This window comes from Andrographis paniculata, unplaced genomic scaffold (assembly GCF_009805555.1).
Source record: "Andrographis paniculata isolate CXL003 unplaced genomic scaffold, ASM980555v1 Contig5END, whole genome shotgun sequence".
NCBI classification, from domain to species: domain Eukaryota; kingdom Viridiplantae; phylum Streptophyta; class Magnoliopsida; order Lamiales; family Acanthaceae; genus Andrographis; species Andrographis paniculata.
In genome coordinates this window covers 1063561-1087219 of record NW_026137595.1, presented here as the reverse complement: position 1 = coordinate 1087219, position 23659 = coordinate 1063561, and the positions used below count along the sequence as shown (strand labels likewise).

Sequence of the window (23659 nt, the reverse complement as noted above, 5' to 3'; positions counted from 1 at the left end):
TTTTGTAATTGATATTAAAAATATTTTTATATAATTTTTTATACTAGTATTATTTTATTAATATTATAAAATACTAATGAAAATAAATTTGTAATTTTTTTTTAATTTTTAATTTTTTTAATATAATAATTAATATTCAAATATAAAATAAAAAAATAAATAAATAACCGGACAAATATAGTACACAATAATTATTTTTATATTACCATATAAGTTTGCTGAATTCACAAAAATTTTATATCTCTTAAAATCACAAAAAGAAAATTAATCCTCAAAATATCTCAAAATCAAAATCGAAATTCAAAACCACACAATTAAACACAACCAAATCAAACACACCCCCAATGTTTTGACAAACTCCCCTAAATTTGCTTGTGACGCCAGCCAGAGCGGGGAGAGAGGTTTGGATTCTTGCTTTGCTGTTCCTCTCGGCCTCAAGGTAACCTCAAGCTCACCCTCAGCCCCAAATATTCCATTTCCTACTTCAATTTCGCTATTTTATTCATAATCTATTCCGTTTTGGTTGCAGATTCGTTCCTGCACTCCGGTCCTTCAATTCAATGACGTCGATGATGATTAATGGCGCAGAAAGCCTCCCTCTCGCCAGACGAATTGCCCCAATGTCGAGAGGGTTAGGGTTAGGGTTTCTCACCACAGATTTTCACGGCAAGGAATTAAGCTCAAATTGCGCCCGAATTTCAATTACCTCACGCACGAGCAGAAGCAGAAGCGCCATCCCCAAATGCAGCATCTCATCCTCCCGGCCGGCGTCGCAGCCGCGATTCATCCAGCACAAGCAAGAGGCGTTCTGGTTTTACAGGTTTCTGTCGATTGTGTACGACCACGTGATTAACCCTGGGCATTGGACCGAGGACATGCGAGACGACGCTTTAGAGCCGGCCGATTTGAACGATCGGAGGCTATCGGTGGTGGATGTCGGCGGCGGCACAGGTTTCACCACTTTGGGGATTGTCAAGCACGTGGATGCTAAGAATGTCACAATTATTGACCAGTCTCCTCACCAGCTCGCCAAGGCTAAGCAGAAGGAGCCATTGAAGGACTGCAAAATCCTCGAGGGGGATGCCGAGGACCTCCCCTTCCCTACCGATTCCTTCGATCGCTACATCTCCGCCGGCAGGTATTCATCAATTATTGAGTTGATTTGAACTTTGAAGCCTGCGTTTGGCTCAATTGTTTAAGTTCATCCCTCTTTATGTTGAACCATATTCTCTACCTGCATTGTTCCTTCAAACGTTTCTGGTGACAAATAGATCCAATTGAAGAAATCTGCTACTTCTTAACATTGTGCTGCGTTATTTTTTTGAGGAATCTTGTGAAAAAAAAAAGTTAATGTGGATCGTATTTGTGTTATTCAGCATCGAGTATTGGCCCGAACCGCAACGTGGAATCAGGGAAGCATACAGAGTTCTGCGAATTGGAGGGAAGGCTTGTGTGATCGGTCCCGTATATCCGACTTTCTGGCTGTCTCGCTTCTTTGCCGATGTATGGATGCTCTTCCCGAAGGAGGAAGAATACATTGAATGGTTTACCAAGGCAGGTTTCAAGGATGTCCAGCTGAAAAGGATCGGTCCAAAATGGTACCGTGGAGTTCGTCGTCATGGGCTGATCATGGGATGTTCTGTCACAGGTTTTAAACGCGCATCCGGAGACTCTCCGCTGCAGGTAATTTCTTTCAAATTCACCGCAAGAATTGTAGTTTTTTGCTTCGATCCTTGTTAAAACTTGACTTTGATTATCTTGCAGCTCGGGCCCAAGGCAGAGGACGTGTCCAAACCTGCGAATCCGTTTGTGTTTCTGTTCCGACTGATTCTTGGCGCGATTGCGGCGACTTACTATGTTTTGGTTCCCATTTACATGTGGCTCAAGGATCAAATCGTTCCCAAGGGTCAGCCCATATAGTCCGTCATCAAAATAATGACGATGCCTGTTGAATTTGTTTGGCTTTCTGTGCTGCCCTGAGCTGTAGTGTTCCCGGTGGCCTTTGGACAAATACATGACAGAATGGCGCATTGTAAGTTTTTTCTTAAAAGAGTCGATCGATACTTTGTTAAGGTAGTCGAGACTTGGTGAGATTGATTTCATCTATCATGTGCCCCTTTTCATGTTCTTCAATTATGTGGTTGTGTCGAGCGCGCAACAAGCCTCGTCGGTAACTTTAGGATCCTACCGTTGTTGGATTGATGCTTGCCGTATAGAAAAGGTACAATGCAACATCTCGCCTATTTACGACTTCTTTTTTTTTTTTTTTTGCGAGCTGAGTATGTTATATGATCATAGACTTGTTTCATGTTTTGATACATATACTTTCAACATGATTAGTCTCACTTACATAAATGACGACGGTGGTTACAGTGCTGATTGTGATTGTGTGCCGATAAAACTATAGACTCATAGCACATGAGGAATAGATCGACATAAAACTATATATTGACATAATGTAATGCAATTCAAATAACAATAGCCAATACTTCACGTAGTAAATACTACAATTAATTTTTCACTTCCTTTAATGGCACCTTCTCCACCATGTATAGGTCGGGGTAGAGTTAAGACTCGACTCGACCCGGACCTGAATTGGATCCGACTTATTTATTTAAGTTTGTGTCCAATTATTTAGGTCCAGATCGGGTATTGTGCATCCTAATTGGATTTAGGATCTAAGGATGGATCTATCGAGATCTTTAAGATCTCGATCAGATTTATATATATTATATCAATTATATATACCAAAAAACAATTTTAGTAATTTAAGATATTTTGTGTTTGATTTACTTATTATATTTTATTTTTTTGTAATACTTTTGATCATAAATTTTAGTATATGCTGGCATGATCTGGGTTTAGGTTCAATTTTAAGTTAAATTTTAAAAATTGTAAAAATAGTTTAGGTTTGTCGGTTTAATCGAATTTTATCGACTATAGTCTGAGTCGGGTTTAGGTATAGTCGGATTTGAATATAATTGGGTTCGGTTCGGATTTCGAGTTCGGCTGAACCTGACCCTAATTTGGTCTCTGTTCTGGGTTTTTTTTTTTAAAGATTTTTTTGTAGTTTTTCATTAAAAAGTCTTTAGCTTTATTTTCCAAATAAGTCCAAGCATCCATTCAATTAAAATGATTTATTTTATACTTCCTCAGGCTAGTTGCTTTGATTCTTTTGTGATTTCTCATGTGATAACAAACATTTTTTTCAGATATGATATAAAAAATACCTACATTTAAAAATACAAAGAAACACGATCGTTATTCTACATTATTATATTTAATATTTATTTTATATAAAATATTATATCAAATAATTATTTTTATTAATAGTAAAACAAAGAGTTTTTATAAATATTATTGAAAAAATACAATATACACATAAGATCTGATATACATGTTTTTATCAATTAACAATCGACATAAAATAATAATTTTTGTATTACAAATATAATTTTTCATTATTAATATACAAAATATATTAATCCAAAACATTTGTACAAACCCAATATAAGCACACAATTACATGCTTTAGCATTTCTAGGAAGCAATAATTAGTGCATTCCCTTTTCTTTTTTTTTTTTTTTTTTGTTTTGGTTTGTGTTTGTTTGGTTTGTGTTTGTTTGTTTTTTTTTGGTTCAATATTTAGTCATTATACAAATTTATTTCTTATTTTAAATTTTTGTCATTTTTAATGAATTAATAATAACTTCATTTAGAATGCTTCAAACTTCAACGCATAAGACCATAATCTTGGATTGACCAATGTTGATTATTTTTCCCCATTAATTTGTGGTCCAATGCTTATCTTCTGTTTAGTTTGTACTTGAATTAGATTTTTTTATTCGAGTAGTGTTTTTCTATGATATTACGTGAGAAAAATAAAAAAAAATAAATAGTTTTTATTGAAAATAATAAGGATTGAATAGTAAAAACTAAAAAAATATATCTGAAACACAAAACAAACCACTACAATTGCATAGTAACAGAATTGAACAAAATTTCAAAGGAAATTTTGCTTAGTTTAACATCTTAATTTAAATCATTATGTAATAATAATAATAATAATAATAATAATAATAATAATAATAATGCATGTGTGTGTTATTATTATTATTATTCCATTTATATTTATTTTTGTGTGTTATTTTAAGCCAGAAATAAGTGTTAGAAGGAACATGTAACATATTTAACAATAAAAATTGTGAGAGATAAATAAAGTGAGTATTATTATTATTATTATTATTATTATTATTATTATTATTTTATTCATTATTATTTTTATTTTTATTTTTTCAAATTCTGTTATTAAAATGTGCAAGTAAGATACAAATAAAAAATAATATTAGGTTCGGCCAAGACTCTACTCACTGCACACTATTGGGTATTGTCTATTCAACGTCATTAAAAAAAAAAAAAAAAAAAGAAAAAAAAAAAAAAAAGAAAAAAAAGGGTACAACATCGTGAATCTTGAAATTGGAGTCAAGTCTTTGTTAGTTAATGCATGGAGAAAATTTTGAACCATAGGGAGTGTTTGACCGTGTTTCTGTATATTTTCAACCCTATTAATTTAGAATGGCTTATTTTCTTATATTTATTTTTTTAATATAATATTTATATAGATGTTTATTTTTATTTAAGATATTACGCTAAATATTTAAGTATATCATTATTGAAATTTTATTATTTTCAAAACAAAATAATACTTTATCCGTCCCAAAAATAATTATTCATTTATTTTTTGCAAGTAATTTTAGAAATATTAGTATTATATTAGGATATAGTAGGAATAAAGTAGAAATGACTAAAATAACCTTATCAGTATGTGTGATATAAAAGTAATGACATTTATGTAATATATTGTAAGTTGTAAGGGTATTTGTAATGTTAAGTAGATAGTACAATTACTAAAAAAGGAAAATGAATACTTTGTTATGGGACGGACTAAAATGGAAAAATAAATATTTTGTTATGGAACGGAGGGAGTATTCTTCTTTAGTTTAATTTAGTGTTTTTTTGTTATGTGCACCAAGTTAAATACAAACAAAAGAAATACTAGTATAAAAAAAAATGATATAATTGCGGGATTATGTGCAAGGTTTATTTTAACTCGGTAAGAAAAACGTAATTTTCTAATCGCACGAGTTTTTGTGCAAGTTTCAAAAATTTTAAGTAAATTTTATGATATTTTACCAAAAAAATTAATTAAATACAAAAACAATTTTCTAAGACCAAACAACTTCAACTTCTCTAACTGTACAACAAAATATGTTTTTATTTTATTTTATTTCAAAATTTAATTTTATTCATATCTATCAAATCAAACTTCACTTTCAATTATTACTCATAATTTTATTTTTTTTTAATGATATTTAGATATCAACTCATTCAAGATATTAATTCTCCTAATGAAATCATAAAATTTTCAAACATAATAATTACAAATCCAAACTCTCAACAACATGGATTTGCATTTGATTTTGAAAAGATTTTGTTTAAGTTTTATATCTAAATAATATTTTCATGGGATGTCTAATAAGAAGAGAAAATATTTAAATTAAAATTTAAAATCAAAATACACATAATGTGCTTGTTTAGGTATTTTTGTTATAAAATATGAGGAATTGTAAAAATATTATAGATAATGATATTGATGTATTTTTATTGATTTTTATTGTTATGTGTATATATTGAATGTGTTTACTCGATAATTTTTTGAGAATTTAGTATATATTTATTGTTAGTATTCACCCAAAAAATACAAAAGTATACACATTCATTATATATCATACTTTTTTCATTTCAATTCAATAATTATGTTTTACTATTTTTATTTGTTTCAAAATAATAATTTTATTTTCATATATAATCGTATCATCACAAAATTAAATTTACTCTTTCATTATTATTATTATACAAACAATACTGCTTTTTACACTGACGTATTCACAAGGACAATTTATTTATTTTTTTTTTTACACATACTTTCTACAAATTAAACTACAAATATAATATCAATATTTTTGAATTTTTGTATCCAAAACAAATAAAATTATTTTTGAGAGAGGGAGATTATTCTATTTTTTGATATATTTTAAAAAAGATTATGTATAATTAGAATACTAATTGAACACACTCAAAATTAAACTTCAAGAGACTTTATATATATATTCCTTTAGAAATGAGTCAGAACAATATGAGAAAATTATTTCATATTACCAATTATAATTTCAAATTAGATCCTTAAGTTGTTCCACATAAATAATACTCTCATTTAACAATCTATCCATTTTTTCATTTTGGTCCGTCCCATAATAAAATATCTAATTTTTTTTAGTAACAGTACTATATATCTAACATTACAAATACCATTTCAATTTACAATATATTACACAAATGTCATTACTTTTATATCATACAATACTGATAGGGTTAATTTAGTCTTTTTACTTTTATTTCTATTTTATCCCAATATAATATTAATATTTCTAAAATTCTGTGCAAAAAACAAATGCATATATAGATATGAGACGGAGGGAGTACTATATTGAGAGTTCTCCAGGTAAATGACAATTTTTATTTTTATCATCAATTAATTTTGAGACGAAGTCCAATTTTATTTATTATTATTATTATTTTTTAGCATAGTATCATATTTATGATGTCACAAATTAGATATGAATTCTAATTTATAATTAATTGATTTTAAAATGATCTCAGAACGAAATATCACATAAATACATATTTGTATTAGATCAAATAATCAACATATTTGTATTGAATCAAACAATCATTTTAATTCCTAATTTAATGTTAATAACCAAAACTTAAAAGCAAAACCCAAAAAAAGAAAACACAAAATACATTTTCATTATTTTATTTTATTTTTCAATTAAGCTTAAGCTGAATAAATAAATAAATAAATAAGTACACTACACTGGTTAATAAAATTGGTTTGTGTATGGGAACACAATGAGCCCTCAGTTCACCTGAATTGAATTCTTGAAAAAATTCCTACATTTCAGCTTTGGACTTATCTGAAGATTTTGCATAAATTATTCTCATATTTCTAGTTCTTTCAACACCACATCAATATGTGTTTAGACTGACATTTTCAGAGGTTTTTTTTTTTTTTTTTTAAATATTAAATTGAATATTTGATATGTTTGTTTTTGTAAAAAAAAAATAATAATAATAATAAAGAAATTATGAATAATTATGATTAATGTTAACAAATTTAAAATATGTACGCCAATAGACTTTAAAATTATGTTTAAATAGAAATTTTGAAAATGTTTGAGTTCTAAAAAGTTTTAAATAGTTTAAAATTGTGATTCGATATAAAAAAGAAAATCATATATTAATATCAAAATATTTTAACTTTTTCATAAATTACACATACCATTACACGTATACAAATACAAAAAATAAAAATATCAAACTCATTTACATATTTTTATTAATTAATAAAATATTATTATTTTTTAATTTATTATAAATCTAAATATAGATTTTAGTCGAAAGAAGTAATTGATAGTATTTTATAAGAGAATTTCAAAAACCAAGAATTTTAAATAATAAAAAATTATACAAAATAGAACAACAGAAAAAAAAAAAAAAAACACACCTTAAATTCTTGCACAAAAGTAATATTTCATCCTATTATTTTTAAAGTTTACATATTTTTATTTTTATCCGTCTATTTCAAATATATACTTCAATTTCTATTGTCCTAAAGTATATTTGCATGATTTTTTAGGTGATTGTCCTTTTGTTATGAATGGACAAATTTGTCCATAATTGTATGGTAGAAATTAAAAGTAATAAACGAATGAAGGATAAAAATGTAAAATTTGTGTTTAAAAAAAGAAAGAGGACAATAGTTATTGGACGTTCCAAATAGAAAAATAGGACATTAGTTTGTGGACGACGGAGGGAGTATATTTTAATAACTATAATACACCACAAATTACATGTTCATACTTTTACATTTCTTTACCATTATACTCTTTTCGTTCCATATTTATATATCTATTTATTTTTTTCGCAGAGTTTTAGAAATATTAATATTATATTGGGATAAAATAGGAAAAAAATATAAAAAGACTAAATTACCCTGTTAGTATTGTATGATATAAAGGTAATGACATTTGGTAATATATTGTAAATTGAAAGGATATTTATAATGTTAAGTAAATATTAAAATTACTTAAAAAAAATTAATACTTTGTTATAGGACGAACCAAAATAAAAAAATGGATATATTGTTAAAGGGACAGAAAGAGTATTATTAGTATTACTACTCTATTATTTTTAGTAAAAGAAAAATTGTTTGTAAGCAAAAAAGAAAAAAATAAAATGATCATGTTATAAGCGAAGAAAGATAATAATAGTGTATTTGTTTTATAAAATATATTTAAAAAATAAATTTTTTATATGAATTATAGAGAATTATATAAAAAATATAAAAATAATAAAGATATATAATATATAATTATTTTAAAAAAATATATTGATTTTTTTTTTAAAAAAAGACACCTTAAATATAAAAATAAAATAAATAACAAAAATACTGTTCTAGCAAAGCGTGTGCACTCACCGCCGCATGGGGGAAAAGCGTTGTTTAAACTTTAAAATGTAAAAAACACGACTTTTAAATTTCTCACAGAGCGTGTGCGTGGAGAAAGCGCCAGTGAGTAAACTGCGACTTCTAAAAAGTGCTACTCTAGAACAAATTTAGAAAACGCGACTTTGAGAAAACGTCAGAAAGGGTGAAAAGGCAGAAAGGTGAGCCGTGAGCAGAATAGAAGTCGTCGTAGGGACGACTTTTGTGAGAGCTCTGTGTTCTTCTGAGGCAATAAAGAAGTATTATTTGGGGATGAATCGTGGAGATGTCTGTTCAAATCAACCGTTGATTTTGGACGCATTGTTGAACATCGTTCGATCTCTCTCTCATGGAGGAAATATTCAATCTTGAATGTTGAATGGTTTTTTCTTCCCCAGCATGTTTGACTTGGGCATTATTTATTTTTTGATTTTTTGGGGATTGATAAAAGGGCAAATTTGTTCCCCTTTATATAAACTCCAATTCTACACAGAATCACTTCATCGTTCGCTTGTTCGTTCAGCTTTTTGTTTTACTCTCCTCTTTCAATTTCGATTCTGTGTTTGCGTTTTTGTTTGGAAATGGCGGATTCATTGACGGAGGATCAGATTGCTCAGTTCCGGGAAGCATTTTGCCTGATCGACAAGGATTCCGATGGTATTCATTTTTTTTTTTTTTGGCGAATTTGTGTATGGAATTAAATGTAATTTAAGTGATGAATTGTGTGTAGGTGTGATTACTGTGGACGAATTGGCGTCGGTGATTCATTCTCTGAACGAACATCCAACGAAGGAGGAGATTCAGGAAATGATGAATGAGGTAGATGCTGATGGCGATGGCACTGTCGATTTTGAGGAGTTTCTCACCATAATGGCCAGGAAGATGAAGGTAACTAACTAACTAATTAAAAAAATATATCCAATTCTAATTCTGATTCTGATACTCGCCATTGTTGATGAATTGGTTGTGCAGGAGAATCTTGCAGAAGAGCTTAAAGAGGCCTTCAAGGTTTTCGATAGAGATCAAGACGGATTCATATCTGCCTTTGAGGTCTGAACTCATAATCCATCAATCAATTACCTAATTCGATCTTTTTCAGAATTCGTTAATTTTTGCAAACTTGCAGCTGAGGAATGTGATGATCAATTTGGGGGAAAGACTGAGCGACGAAGAAGCTGAGCAGATGATCAGAGAAGCGGACATGGATGGCGATGGACTTGTTAGCTACGAAGAATTTGTGAGGATGATGATGACTATGTCTTCTTCAACTTCATCTTCCCATTAATAAATAAATAAATATACAAAAACATCAAGATTGAGGTTTTTAAAATTAATTAATTAATTGTGTAAAACTGATGAAAGCCCTGTAATGTCATGTTATGTATTATTGGATCTTTTAACCATTTTTGAATTATTAATGTTATTGAATGCAGAGGGCCCAATAATATTTTTGCAGAAAAAGCGTGTTTCGTTTAACGGTTTTTGTTTAAAACGTAGAAAAGGGAACAACAACTTTAGTTTAATTAAGCAGCGCCTTAAAGGCCCAAAAAGGGATAAAGCGTGTTTTCAGTTTAACCACGTTTTTAATTTTTAAAATAAGCGAAGCACGCTTTTAGTTTTATAAGGCAACGCCAACAGGAGACTGGACGGGGATAAGTGATAACCGTCCGCCGTTGTAATGGGAAGTCCGCCACCGCCGGCGCCGCCACGTGGAAGCTCCGACGACTACTCGGCTGAGGCAACGTTGATTCACTTCCAGCGTCCACTTCCTCTTTTACGCGGTTCGATCGAAGCCAGTCCGTCGGACGATCCTTCTGCTGGACCGTATCTTCTCGCTTTCAGAAGCCCGCGCGCCTGGGCTGCAGCGTACGAGAACAGCAAGTCGAATATCATCTCACAGTGCGAATCCGGGGCACGAATCGGGTGCTCGATTTCGGCTTCCAGCAAATGCAAACCTCCTTGGTGGAAGACTCTGTTGGGAATATCTTCAGAACAGGATTTTAAGGAGAGAGCGAGGTGCGAAGAAATTGAAATGGAAGCTTGCTTCGCCGCGGCGAAGGAAAAGTGCGTCGTCTTCGCGGAGGAGAAGTGCTTGCCGGCGTTTAAGCATGCGAGGGTTAAAGTGAGCAGTGGTTTGAGATTGAAAGCATTGGATTCGAGAGAAGGTATTGAATTGATTTCTAGGGTTTGTTTTCCCCATTGGAAGGTCTATGAGATTGGGATTTTGGGAAATGATAAATTTAGGAGTGGCTATGTTAGGGGAAGCGATCTTTTGGATTCTGGTAATATGAACATCAAGGATTATTTGAAGTAGAGCAGTTGAAATTCGAATATCTGATTGAATTTGAAGCAGATCAATCTTGTTTGAGAATTGTGGAGTTTTGGAGCAGTTCTTGAGCATTGGGCAGCAATTCAAGATGTGAGCATTGTTTATCCTCTTTTAATGCTTCAAGTTTTGTTCAAGAACTATCTTTCATTTGATATGAACATTGTTTTTGTACAATTAAGGTTTCTAAATGCTACGATGTCGAAGATTTAGTATGCTTGCATTTGAAGTCTATATTGAGCAGAGTACCCCGTGTGCACTTAAATTTTGTATTCAATCATTTGTACATTGACAAATAAAAGCAAATTTAAAAGAAAAAGCAGTAAGAAGAAAGTGAAATATAGTATAAGTTCGAAGACATGAGAAGTGTGGAAAGACACAAAAGAAAACGAAATCAGAATATTAGATGGGAGAGAAGAGATCCCGAGAATGGGTTACATGTGTGTTTTGAAGATTAGAGAAAAGTGGGGGGATAAACAAACTAAACTACTTTGATAGACAAATTCGAGCAGACCAAAGTTAGTGTTTTTAAATGATAACGGCCTATTTGCATGTGGTTCGTAGCCTTGTTCATATGCTTGTTAACGTGCTGCAAAGTTTGATTTGTAGAGCTTAGACATAATATTGATTCGACTCCACATTGAATATATCTAGGCTGTTCTTAACCTATAGCGTTGTGTCATTCAATGTTGATTTATATATGCATTAGTAGGTGTTCTCTAGCTATTTCTCTTAAGGGCACTTTTTGTCTTGATAAAGTGCATTTCATGCTTGCATTTTTTAAGACACAGCTCGATATTGAAAACCTTTCTAAAACAACTGCATTCTACCATACAGTTTTTGAGCTTCTGTTCCTTCTTGTCTTTGCACGGAGAGAAGCAGCATGGTATGATTTGAGCTTTTGGTCAAATTTATATTTTAGGTGCATCTGGATTTCACTTAGGATGAAACTAGCTTTTGAATGGTGACCAAAGTTTTTGAAAGAAACCTCTACAATACCCTTCTCCACTTAGGTTCAAAGATTGAAAGTTATTGGTTAAAATTTCTTGTCAGTTGTCACCCCACAGAGGAATTCTAATTATGCCTCAAGAGTCTGAAACTCTTAAATCGTTGTTTGGAACAACACCTTAAGGTCTTTAAAAGAACTCACATTTTTAAGATAAAAAGTTGGAAATACGTCCATATTTTTGCTTTGTTGATATGTAAGTTTCCCTTAATTTTAATGAACTTGAACCCTCTCGACCATGTTATAAATTCGGGAGGTCTGGTTCAACATGGAACCCTTGTGAATCTCCACACTTCTGTTGTCAATTGGTTCAATTATTGATGTGAAGATTGATATGAGCAGTAATTGTTTCACTTGTCATCAATTTTCGTCCAACTACCAAATATGTGAAGTTGCTTACATTTCATCTGCAGGACATGTTGATAAGATCGATTTGCTCGTTATGTTGGTTGAACTTTACAGATATTGGGGCCAAAGTGATTCCACACCAGTCGATGAGATAATTGGTGTTTTTACTGATCAGAAGGAAACGTCTGGAGGTAAAACGATCTTCTGTTTGTCTTCTATTTAAATAAAAACTGTACAAGAACAACGAAAACCAAATTTTTTTTCGCAATTTCATATACTGTTGGAATGAGAAGGCAAAGTGTACCAAGAAATGGCTCAAAGTTAGTATGATTCTGTTACAAAATTTGCCCTGTTTCTAGTCAAGCTTTCTGATTCAGATCTTATTTGAACAAGTTTGTTTTTGCTGCCACCTCTCCTTTTCGTATATTTCTTAAAGGAAACGCTCGAGGCTTAATTTGGGGACAGATGTTAATGTTATCAATAATCAATGATGTCTGCTAATTAGTAAATGCTGATGCTATTGACTTGTGAAAATACATCAAAATGAATATGTATATTATTTCCATTCTATTTACAATATTGATTGATCGAAGTTTTGAACAGGTAAACTCGGCGGTAGACCATTTCAAAATATTGCAAATGATTTTCCTTTAGAGGATGAAGCAATTGGATTCGATTCATTCATTCTTCGGAAAAGACAAGCCCGGTATTGTTTTTCCTATTCCTGTGCTATCATTATATATTTACTTATGTGTGTTTGGATAAAGTGCTTTAGAATTTTGAGGTAGTTTAGTGATAATAAAAACTTGAATAGAAATAGGTGTATAATATGTTTCGAATAAAGAATAGATTTTTGATGTAATAGTTTAACTTACACGTAGGTTTCTGGATGTAATGATTTTTAGAGAGAAATTTTAATGAATAGTCCGAAAACTTTGAAACTTGCACAAGCATGTCTAGACTATGCCTTTTACATTCCTCCAATCTTCATTCGCACACACACACGACTATGAGTTGAGTTGAGTTGAGTAGAGTAGAATCGATGTTCGAACACCCTACCCTACCCTACCCTACCATATCCTATCCGGGTGGGGTTGGTATTATAGAGAAAAAGAAAGCATTGAAAGCTTAGCAATTGAATGCTATGTAAATAAGTGTGACTGAGTGTTGGACTTGCTGCATTTTTGTCAAATGAAAACGAGAAAGCAACCGCAGCAGCAGCATTGTTTGAAACTTGAATGTTGGGCTCACTTATAGTATATGATAAATGATGTATATGCTTATATTATATGTTGATACCAACCACCCACCCAACCAACCAACCAACCAAAATAGATACAATGGAACATGTAATACTGTAAAAGATGACCTGATGGTGGTGTGTGAATTTTATGACCGTAAAATCATGGGTTGAAACTCTCGACCCTCTAGGGTGGGGAGTTTCTAAAACAAATTCTCATGTTATATTAAAGAAAGTATTATACTCTCAATCCCTTAATTAACTATCCATTTTTCTATTTTGCTATGTAAGTATCTATTTATACTCGAGCATGACAGGGAGAGTGATCACACGAGGTGGCCGCGCTGCGCAACTCATTCTTGCTGTCAGGATCGAAAGTGGTCGACGGGTACTCGACAATGATCGTCACCTCCGTCAGGATGAACAAGGAGCGGGGCGAGATGATGAGCTCGATCACACGGGATTCGAACGAGCAGACACCGCTGCAGGAGCGTCTTGACAAGTTGACGTCGTCGATCGGGAAAGTAGGCCTCGCCGTGGCTTCGTTCGTGCTCGTCGTAATGCTGTTTCGATACTTCACAGGGAACACCGAAGACGGGCGTGGGAATCGAGAGACTTGAATGACATTTTTAACTCGGTGTTGAGGATTGTCGCCGCTGCTGTAACGATCGTTGTCGTCGCCATCCCCGAAGGCCTCCCGTTGGCTGTAACGCTCACGCTCGCCTACTTGATGAAACAGATGATGGCCGATCAGGCGATGGTGAGGAAGCTTTCGGCCTGCGAAACTATGGGGTCGGCGACGGTAATCTTCTCCAGCAAAACCGGCACTCTGATGGAGAATCGGATGAAGGTGACGAGGTTTTGCATCGGCAACAATGAGATCAATCGAGATACTCGCCGGGTCATCGATAAATATCTCGAAGAATAGTTTCACCAAGGAGTTGCTTTCAACACTTCCGGAAGCATCTACCAGCCGAAATCCGGTGGTCTAGTCGAGTACTCGGGGAGTCCGACCGAGAAGGCGATCCTCTCGTGGGCTTTCGACGATTTGGCAATCGACATCGATAAGTCGAAGCAAGATTACACCGTCGTTCGCGTCGAAACTTTCAGTTCGGAGAAGAAACGATGTGGAGTTCTGATTCGACACAATATCGAAAATGCTATTTACACTCACTGAAAAGGCAACGCCGAGATGGTGCTAAAGCGCATGAGCCCCAAAAACGGTCGCGATTTGACCGGATCATCAAAGGAATGGCGGCAAGCAGTCTCCGGTGCATTGCGTTCGCTTGCGCGAGAACGAATCCTCAGATCGTTCCCGAGCAAGACTTGACGTTGCTCGGGATCGTCGGGATGAATCTTGCAGAGTCGCCGGCTTAGACATTAAAATGATCACCGGCAACAACATATTCATGGCGAAGGCCATGGCGACAGAGTGCGGGATTCTCGATAACGATCGATGATCCCAGGAAGTGATCGACGGCGCAAGTTTCGAAACTACACGCACAAGCAACGGCTACGCTGCGTCGATGCGATCCGCATCGTGGCGCCGAGTTTCGGATAAGCTTCTATTGGTCCAATGCCTGAAGGAAAAAGGGCATGTCGTTGCCATCACCGGAGATGGGACGAACGATATGGTGGCATTGAGAGAAGCCGACGTCGGACTGTCGATGGGAACGAACAGCAACGACGTCGCGAAGGAGAGCTCTGACTTCTCAATACTTGATGATTTTACGTCGGCCGCCACCATTCTCCGGTGGGGGCGATGCGTGTACAACAACATCCAGAAGTTCATCCAATTCCAGCTGACGGTGAACGCGGCGGCACTTGCAGGCGACGTCCCGCTGACAGCGGTGCAGCTGCTATGGGTGAATCCGATAATGGACACACTGGCGACGGAGCGACGAGCTGATGAAGGAACCTCCGGTGAGGCGGATGGCGATTTTTGGCGTCGGCGAATCGAGGAAGAAGACGATTGTATTTAACACGTTTGTTTTGTGTCAGGTGTTCAATGAGTTAAATTCGAGGAGTTTGGAGAAGAAGAATGTATTGGAAGGGATTGGGAAGAACAGATTGTTTATGGCGATAATCATCGGAATCACGGTGGCGCTGCAGGTGGTGATGGTGGAATATTAATATTTGGGTAAGTTTGCGGACATGGTGCGTGGGGCTTACGGTGACGTGGCCGATTAGGTTTGTAGTTAACCTTGTGCAGGTTTGGAAGACGCCGTTCGTCAATTGCTTGATAATAAATAATAGGTCGAGAGCTGGTTAGCAGTTTTGTTTTTTTAATTGGAGAACAATATTAATATTAATAAACTATTTAAATTTTAAATTTTTACTGCTTAATTTCAAATCAAAATTCAAACTTCCAAACACACCTATAATACACATTCTTTTTTTACAAAACATGCGTGTTATCTATACATTCTATAATGTGTTATCTGCACCTTCAAATATATATATATACTCATTTGACTATATTGTTCCGTAAAAAAGTTACTTTTACTTTAAATTATACTCTCTCCTCCATAAATATAATATTAATTTGGATAAAATTAATGGATAAAAAAAAAATTATCCTTAGTGTATTAATATAAAAAATAGTGTGACGATTATGTAATAAAATAAAAAAATAAAAATAATTTTAAGATAATATAATTATTTATAAAAATAAAATTATTATTTTGAAATAAACAAAAACTATTATATTGAGACAGAAGGAGTATACAATTAATATAATATTGTTATTAAAATTTGTGTGAATACAAATGTGCACTTATATATATATATATATTTAAAAGTGCAGATAACAAATTATATATAATTATTAATTTTTACATTCATATATCAAATAAATGAATCTTTACATGACATCAAATAATTATATATTTATATTCAAAATTTAAAATATTACCCTACAAACAAGCACACAATAATATATTTTGTTATCTTCATTCATCTAAACACGAATCCCCCCTGTGGAGTGTGCCAAAAAATTAAAATTGCAATTCAATTTAGTGTCAAAGTAACACCGTAACTGAAAATGTCCACAAATACAATGGCTAAGATTAGACCATCTCCAGCCATTCATTTCATTTTTGCACTTAGATTTAAGTAATTTTACTCCAACCAACTCTAAAATATATATATATATATTATTTTATGTAACTTTTCATATTTATAAATTACACTTTAACTTTAATTTATTTTTATATTAGATCTATACACATATAATTTATATTTTATTTAAAAATTATATATATAAAAATTAATATTTATAATTAATAATTCTTACAAATAAAGTTGAAAAATAAAAATTATGCCGTGAGTTGGAGATGATGTCATCGTATAAACATTATAACAACAAAAAAACTATTGGGGGTTATTACTTTGGATAGAATTTGAAAATTTGTGGTTTATATTTAATATTAAAATACTATATAATGAAATATTATGTAAAAATAAAAAATTATTTATTTTATTAAAAAAAATTCTTTTTCCACCAAATTCAAGTCGACGATGACGATAAAACTGCAAATATATTTTAATTTGATGCTAAAATAAGGCTTGACTTGACTATACTATTTATGAAAATTCTGTTCATTTTACTCAAATGCCTGTTATTTTTATGAAATCTTCGGGAGTAGGCAAAATGTATGGACAGATAGCTGTGTGTGTTACAGGTTGTGAAACAAGTGGAATATTATCATCTACATTTGTAGCAGACACAACAGAATCAAACCCAATCTATATTCCTATCTTTGACCTACATAATATTATATGGATCTTGTGGAAATATTTCTTAATTTCGAAAAAATAAATGTAACAGTAATCACAACAATATATTCAAAATTAATGATAATTTACCTTAAATTTGAAATTCTGCACCGTACAATATAATTTGTAGGAGATTTTCCTCATATTTTAAAAATAATACATGTAATTCTCTAAAATAAAAAATAAAAAAAAAAGCAATATTTTTTAAAATATAAAAAAATTTCAATTTTCATGCGAGAAAATAATGCAAAATTTTCAAACACCAGCTGAGTTATATGTACTTTTTGCCTAATAATAAATACATTTACCCTTTTAACTTAATTGATAAAACCACAGGCTAGATTGGTAAATCATTAACAAAGAGATAATAACATGATTGAAACTTTAAACCTGATATGATGATTTCAGACTGAATAGTGATTGATTTCTGTCTCTGATAGTCCCAAGCCCCAATACCTAACATAACATATAATCACTTTTCAGGACCTGAAATTGTGAGCATGCACAGGAAAAAGAAACAAATAATGGAGGATAAAAAGTACACAGAAATATATGATTAGGAAAGCTGCTGCAGGAAAGAATGTATGATATTAATTTAACACTTAAATAAATTCACATATATATATATAGGTGAAGAATCCTCTGTTTATAAGACATAATCAAAAAATTACTGTAGCTTCCCCACCTTTTAGCTTGATAACAAAAATAGGGTTTTTTCTCAAATCCAGAACCTGTCATCAAAGTAAGGCAGTAGGCAATGGAGAAGAGCCTTGAGAATAATGAAAACCCACAAAGAAAAAGTTAAATTTGAGAAGACTAAAAATTATATATATATATTGTGTGTGTTATACAAAGAACATTAAAATTTTGTTGAAGAGAAGAAACCACATCTGGAGACGGCATGGAAATGGTGTGTGTATGAATGTCTGCCTTTAGGTCCCCACAGTGGAAGAAGTGATGCTGTCAGAGCATGACCTATCTCGAAAATTACACACAATCAGTTCTTATTACACAGGTAAGGATTCAAGATAGATCATGCTGGCAGCTTCACTTGTTCCCCAGGAGACATGAATACATATCTTCCCCAATCTATTTGATTCTTCAGACAGTGTTACCATCTCTACAAACCCTAATCACCAAGGATGCAAATATATACAATTGTACATATCAGATATATAGAGAAATTAATGCATCCTTAGATTTACTCTGGATGGAGAAACTAAACAGGATTCTCTTAGAAGTAAAATAGAGTAATACAGCTCTGAGAATTTAGTGTGGGTGGGGTATGGGTTGGAGGTTATTTATAGGAGAGGGATATGAATTGGGGGGTGGGGAGGGGAGTGGGAGGACAAGCTCACATTACACAACAGTGAAATTAATTAGGACAGGGCTGTGAGGGTCATGTGGGCAGCTAAGATACAGATAATAATAGAAGACAAGAGTTGAGAGAGAGAGATTCACAGCTATGGAGGATAGGTCTGCAGGTTAGATATCCAGATCCATATCAATTACTATGATCTTCCACAAGCACACACTACTCTTACTACCCACCCCACCTCAACAAAGTAAGTATATATTCATATTCCTGTATATATATATATATATGGTGTCTACAGTTTGCTAATCATCAGGGCAGCAGTAGGGTTTTCTTTTGTCTTTATACTGTTTATTGACAACAAAATCACTGTGCCTGTGTGTGGAAGAGCATCAGGGGCTAGTTCAATTATTGGGTTCCAAAGCAAAGAGCAATGTAGTAATAGTAGAAACAGGCAAAAGATTAAATTAAAAATGAAGTTGATTAGAGAGAAACCAGAGACAAATTAACACATGTAGTATATTATATGACTAGTACCTTCTTTAATCAATCCTATCAAATTCAAATCAATGCTTTATGAGCCATGTCCATGAATGCTAATCATAGACTTCGTTGACAGGCTTTGAATCAATTGTTACAAATAGTTGAAAATGCAGAGCCATTGATAATTTGATATGAGAAAATATGTTATAAGACCAGAATGAAAATCAAGTAACAAAAATGAAGGTGAAGGAAAAGAACTGTCAGCTGCATAAATACTGTGTAATAAGTGATAGGAAAGAGTGTAATGTATGTGAAGCGTGGTCAAATGAGAATCAGACCTGTTAAAAAGATATAGTTAAGAAACAAAGATAGGATAAGAGATTCAGAAACCTAGACATCATCATCAGGGGAGTAGCAGTAGCAATAGCAATAGCAGCAGATAGGTAGAGTGGTCCTCTCTCTCTCTCTTTCACTCTCTCTCTGCACTTAACAAATTAAGTGGCCTAAACTGAAGCATTTATAGACTAGCTGGTAATGTATGTAGCAGCAGATGAAAGAGAAACCTTTGCTTTTCTCTTGGTATGCTAACAAGTAATAATGATACAGCAGCACCTATGTAAAAACTCAATTGGGATTTCGGGCCAGAAGCAGCAACAGCAGCAGCAGAGCAGAAAGAGCCAATGTACCAAAGTTCACAGTAGAAAATTGGCTCGTCAAATCAATTTGATTTGTTCTGCTGCTGCTGCTGTTGTTTCTGCATTTCCCATTTACTTTTTAGGCAGGCATTTGCTTTGCCAGCTAGCAGCAGTCCTGGATCACACACTAATCAAGCATTCACGATCCTACTACATACACAGCCAAGAATTACTAATGCTTGTGTTGTTGTGTAACGTGTGTTCACAAATTAAATAAACATGTTGATGCTTGATGCTATTGTTAAGCCTACCAAATACTAACAAACACTTCATCATCAAAGTCCTTCAACAACAATGGAATAATGCCTTTTTGTGTCATCCCTATGCACAGATGCTTCATCCATAAACTTCTAACAGGTGCTGTACTATAATAGAGTTTGGGATTAAAGTAATGAAACTCCAAGGTATTTTGTATTTTTCATACCTCTTCCATTGAAATTTCTCAAACAATCTTTGACCCATATTCTTGCATCTCAACATGAAGTGAAGTCAAGTGAGTAACAAAAGCAAGGAATTTTAAGAATGTAAGACAAAAGAAGGAATATTCATATTATGTCCACCAATTTCCTTACACAGTTTAGTTCATCACTCACCAAAAATCTCCACAGGAGCAAACACCATCTCTAAAATGATGAAATCTGTTGGCATCTCTAACAATGACTTCCCTATCAAAAACCTTGGAAAACAGCTTTGTGAATGCATGGCAATCGCCGCATACTCTTAAGTTCTTCGCAATGCGAATCGGCATTCTTGGAGAAGTATTAATTAGACCATAGGCCAAAGCAAGCCTTTCACTATGGCCATGAAGCATCTCAACTTTCTCTGCCTCCTCCACATTATGTAACACAAAAATAGTTTGAGCTTTATAACCTCCAACTTGGCCTAATTTCTTGGTAATATAATTGAGTTCTTCGTATATTTCACCGCGCCGTGGATGAGACCTATCTTGTGTTGTAAATGTATGCACCTCATTCCCAACTTCAATCCAACTACAGCCAGGATCCTTTCTCAATCCCTTAACTCTCATCATCACCCTTACTTTTTCGGCATCTTCCCATCGCTCTGCTGCGGCGTATAAGTTGGAAATGAGCACATAGTTTCCTGGATTCTCAGGTTCCATTTCAAGGAGTTTTCTTGCAGCCACTTCTCCTATTTCCATGTTAGAGTGAGTTCTACAAGCACCGAGGAGAGCACACCACACAGCCGGTGTAGGTTCCTCCATTGCTTCAACAAGCTCAAACGCTTCTTCTAAACAATTTGCACGGCTTAGAAGATCGACCAAACAAGCATAGTGCTCCGGCCATGGTTCCAAGTTGTATCTACATTGCATAGCATAAAAATATCTCTTGCCTTCTTCAACCAATGCTGAATGGCTGCATGCGTAGAGAAGTGCCAAGAACGTAATGTGATCCGGAACGAGATTCTCATTCTCCATTTCTCTAAACAATTTAATCGCCATTGTCCCGTGTCCATGCATTCCATAGGCATCAATCATACTCGTCCATAGAACTAAATCTCTATCTTTGGTGTAACTAAATACTTTGTAGGAGTCATCAACAGCTCCGCAGCTTGCATACATATCGACGAGCGAGCTTGCGATAAATTTTTCTAAATGAAAACACCTTCTAACCAGAAAACCATGGACCTCTTTACCTTTCCTTAGAGCAGATAAATTTGCAGCAGCTGATATAATGCTCAAGACTGCGACGGCGTCGAATTCAACACCCGATCTAGCCATAAGAAAGCAAAGTCTGAGAGCCTCATCTGCAAGACCATTGTGGACATAGCAAGCTATTATGCTCGTCCAGGATACGACACTTTTAAGATCAATTAGCTCGAAGACATGTCTTGCATAGTTCACTTCTCTGCATTCTCCATATACATTTACGAAAGTGTTCAGCAGGGCAACATCAGATAATTGCCTTCTCACTATGTAACCATGGATCTCCTTAGCTATTAAACTGCATTTCAGCCCATGACAAGCAAGGAGTACACTTTGAATCATCATTACATCGATGTCGAGCCCTTTCGCTTGCGCCTCCCTAAACGTTTCCAAGGCCTTCACATAAGAATATTTCGATACATAGCCAGCTATGACCGTTGCCCAGGAGATGAAATCCTTTTCTGGCATTCTTCTGAATGCAGATTCCATCAAAATTGGCTTGGAACACTTCCCATACATGTCGACAATTGTGTTTCCCACTTGAAGATCCAACTCCATACCATTTTTCACAGCGAAGGCATGAATCTCCATTCCATTCTGAAGATTTCCTGATCTGCCACAGGCTAGAAGAGCAGTAATAACCGAGACATTGTCGGGTTGCTGACCAGATATTGTCATCCCACGAAAGAAATCAAGCGCGTCGTGGTAAAGGCCATTCTGCACATAAGCATCAAGCATGGAATTCCAAGAAATACCATCCCTATCACCAATATCGTCAAAAACTCTTGCAGCTTCATCAATCCTGCCGCATTTTGCATACAAAACAACGAAAGCATTCGCTACATATCTATCGAAACTGAGGCCATATTTCAAAATAAGAGCATGGACTTGCCTTCCATACCACAGCCTCTCAGCCTCACAGGCTTGAAGAGCAGCAACAAAAGTATACGTCGTCGGTACGACGCCATTGTTCTGCACATCTACTAAAACATTCATCGCCTCTTTGCTCATCCCATTGCTAGCATACATGGAGATCATCAAATTAAACAACACCACATCTCCTTTCCCACTCCCATCGAACAACAATTCCGCAGCATATATACTATGGCACCTGGCATACATATTAACAAGGGTATTTACAACAACCTCATTGCAAACAAGACCGAGTTTTACTGCATACCCATGAATCTCTGATCCACACGACATATCTTGAACTTCAGCGCATGCCTTCAGCACGCAACTACAAGTATGAGCATCGACAGGAAAATCCGAGGACCGCATATCTGAATACAACTCAATAGCTTTGCCAGGCATCTCGTTCGAAATATATGAGCCAAGCATAGCATTGTAAGTGAAAATAGTCTTCACAGGCATTTCATCAAACAGCTTCTCGGCATGAAACAGTGACCCGCATTTTCCATACATGTAGAGAAGTTTAGTACCCAGGAACGCCAAATCACACGCCCTACTGTTCTTTACTATGCGGCCATGAATCTCCTTACCGAGGGATAGGGAATTGTGAGCAGCACAATGATCAAGAGCCAACGAATAGACGTAATCTAAGGACCTGTCACCTGTGCTGCTGAAGGAGCTTGATTTATTGGTCAGGGATAAAAGAGCCTCTTCTTGTCCACCGCCCGTTTTTGGGATTCCGATAATTGAGCTTTTGTTGGCACTCTGAAAGGTGGGAGGTTGAGTTGAGAGTGACGCAGCACTCAGATTCATGCGGGGGACTATCGCCGCCATAGCCATGCTGCTATCTCTGCATGGAAAGATTACTTAAAATGTAAGAATAATTTGGGAAATAAAACAGATTAAAATTAACTGAAACCAAATTCGATTCAGAAGCTTGGTGGATTCAAAATTTGGAGTATGAACGTAGTTGGATTAGATAAAAGGGGTTCTTGCAATATATATGAATTGGTCCCATGAGTTTCTTATACAACAAAAAAGGATGGAGAATTTAGCTAAATGGTGAATAAATGGATGAATCATCGTCATCGTCATCGTCAATCAAAGTTGGGGTAAAAGTTTAAAGCTAACTTCCCATTCCAAATGCTTTTCTATACACAACATCATCATCATTCATCTGTGCACACTGCCCTTCTCCTCCTATATACACATACATAACACCACGCAGAAATGCCACTAAACTCTTTTCTTTGAATCACCAAAATTGCAACACTTTATGCATCCACAAA

At 34.2% G+C, this 23659-nt stretch overlaps 4 protein-coding genes and 1 pseudogene across 10 annotated transcripts; 4 read left to right on the top strand and 1 right to left on the bottom strand.

Moving 5' to 3' along the window:
- The first annotated feature begins 274 nt into the window (after window positions 1-274).
- Window positions 275-2247, top strand: LOC127259157 (2-methyl-6-phytyl-1,4-hydroquinone methyltransferase 1, chloroplastic). Its single transcript, XM_051286302.1, has 4 exons — window positions 275-439; window positions 530-1138; window positions 1377-1683; window positions 1765-2247. The coding sequence occupies exons 2-4, from the start codon at window positions 561-563 to the stop codon at window positions 1918-1920; spliced, it is 1041 nt and encodes a 346-aa protein (XP_051142259.1). The 5' UTR covers window positions 275-439; window positions 530-560; the 3' UTR covers window positions 1921-2247.
- A 6556-nt stretch (window positions 2248-8803) lies between these two features.
- On the top strand, window positions 8804-10033 carry LOC127258823 (uncharacterized). Its single transcript, XM_051285837.1, has 4 exons — window positions 8804-9262; window positions 9336-9493; window positions 9578-9655; window positions 9732-10033. Exons 1-4 carry the CDS (start codon window positions 9187-9189, stop codon window positions 9888-9890), a joined length of 471 nt encoding a protein of 156 aa, XP_051141794.1. The 5' UTR covers window positions 8804-9186; the 3' UTR covers window positions 9891-10033.
- A 117-nt stretch (window positions 10034-10150) lies between these two features.
- Window positions 10151-15857, top strand: LOC127258822 (uncharacterized). Of its 5 annotated transcripts, none has more exons than XM_051285834.1 (4): window positions 10151-11024; window positions 12351-12476; window positions 12889-12991; window positions 13843-15857. In XM_051285834.1, the coding sequence occupies exon 1, from the start codon at window positions 10284-10286 to the stop codon at window positions 10917-10919; it is 636 nt and encodes a 211-aa protein (XP_051141791.1). In that variant the 5' UTR covers window positions 10151-10283; the 3' UTR covers window positions 10920-11024; window positions 12351-12476; window positions 12889-12991; window positions 13843-15857. The 5 variants fall into 5 exon arrangements, with proteins under 5 accessions (XP_051141791.1, XP_051141790.1, XP_051141792.1 ...); XM_051285833.1 differs by having other exon boundaries at window positions 13817-15857; XM_051285835.1 differs by having other exon boundaries at window positions 12889-15448; window positions 15527-15857.
- LOC127258821 (calcium-transporting ATPase 12, plasma membrane-type-like) lies at window positions 13852-15857 on the top strand (annotated as a pseudogene).
- A 4353-nt stretch (window positions 15858-20210) lies between these two features.
- LOC127258939 (pentatricopeptide repeat-containing protein At3g63370, chloroplastic) lies at window positions 20211-23297 on the bottom strand. 3 transcript variants are annotated; one of them, XM_051286022.1, is made up of 2 exons: window positions 22639-23297; window positions 20211-22569 (listed from the first exon to the last, which is right to left on the bottom strand). In XM_051286022.1, exons 1-2 carry the CDS (start codon window positions 23208-23210, stop codon window positions 20385-20387), a joined length of 2757 nt encoding a protein of 918 aa, XP_051141979.1. In that variant the 5' UTR covers window positions 23211-23297; the 3' UTR covers window positions 20211-20384. The 3 variants fall into 3 exon arrangements, with proteins under 3 accessions (XP_051141979.1, XP_051141980.1, XP_051141978.1); XM_051286023.1 differs by having other exon boundaries at window positions 20211-22952; window positions 23033-23297; XM_051286021.1 differs by having other exon boundaries at window positions 20211-23297.
- Window positions 23298-23659: the final 362 nt, after the last annotated feature.

Excerpts from the sequence above, each read along its gene's own strand:
- LOC127259157 (XM_051286302.1), top strand. The coding sequence starts at position 561 with ATGACGTCGATGATGATTAATGGCGCAGAAAGCCTCCCTCTCGCCAGA. Across the intron at positions 1,139-1,376 it reads CGCTACATCTCCGCCGGCAG|CATCGAGTATTGGCCCGAAC; the intron begins GTATTCATCAAT and ends TGTGTTATTCAG. Across the intron at positions 1,684-1,764 it reads CCGGAGACTCTCCGCTGCAG|CTCGGGCCCAAGGCAGAGGA; the intron begins GTAATTTCTTTC and ends ATTATCTTGCAG.
- LOC127258823 (XM_051285837.1), top strand. The coding sequence starts at position 9,187 with ATGGCGGATTCATTGACGGAGGATCAGATTGCTCAGTTCCGGGAAGCA. Across the intron at positions 9,494-9,577 it reads TAATGGCCAGGAAGATGAAG|GAGAATCTTGCAGAAGAGCT; the intron begins GTAACTAACTAA and ends TTGGTTGTGCAG. Across the intron at positions 9,656-9,731 it reads GATTCATATCTGCCTTTGAG|CTGAGGAATGTGATGATCAA; the intron begins GTCTGAACTCAT and ends GCAAACTTGCAG.
- LOC127258822 (XM_051285836.1), top strand. The coding sequence starts at position 10,284 with ATGGGAAGTCCGCCACCGCCGGCGCCGCCACGTGGAAGCTCCGACGAC.
- LOC127258939 (XM_051286021.1), bottom strand. The coding sequence starts at position 23,210 with ATGGCTATGGCGGCGATAGTCCCCCGCATGAATCTGAGTGCTGCGTCA.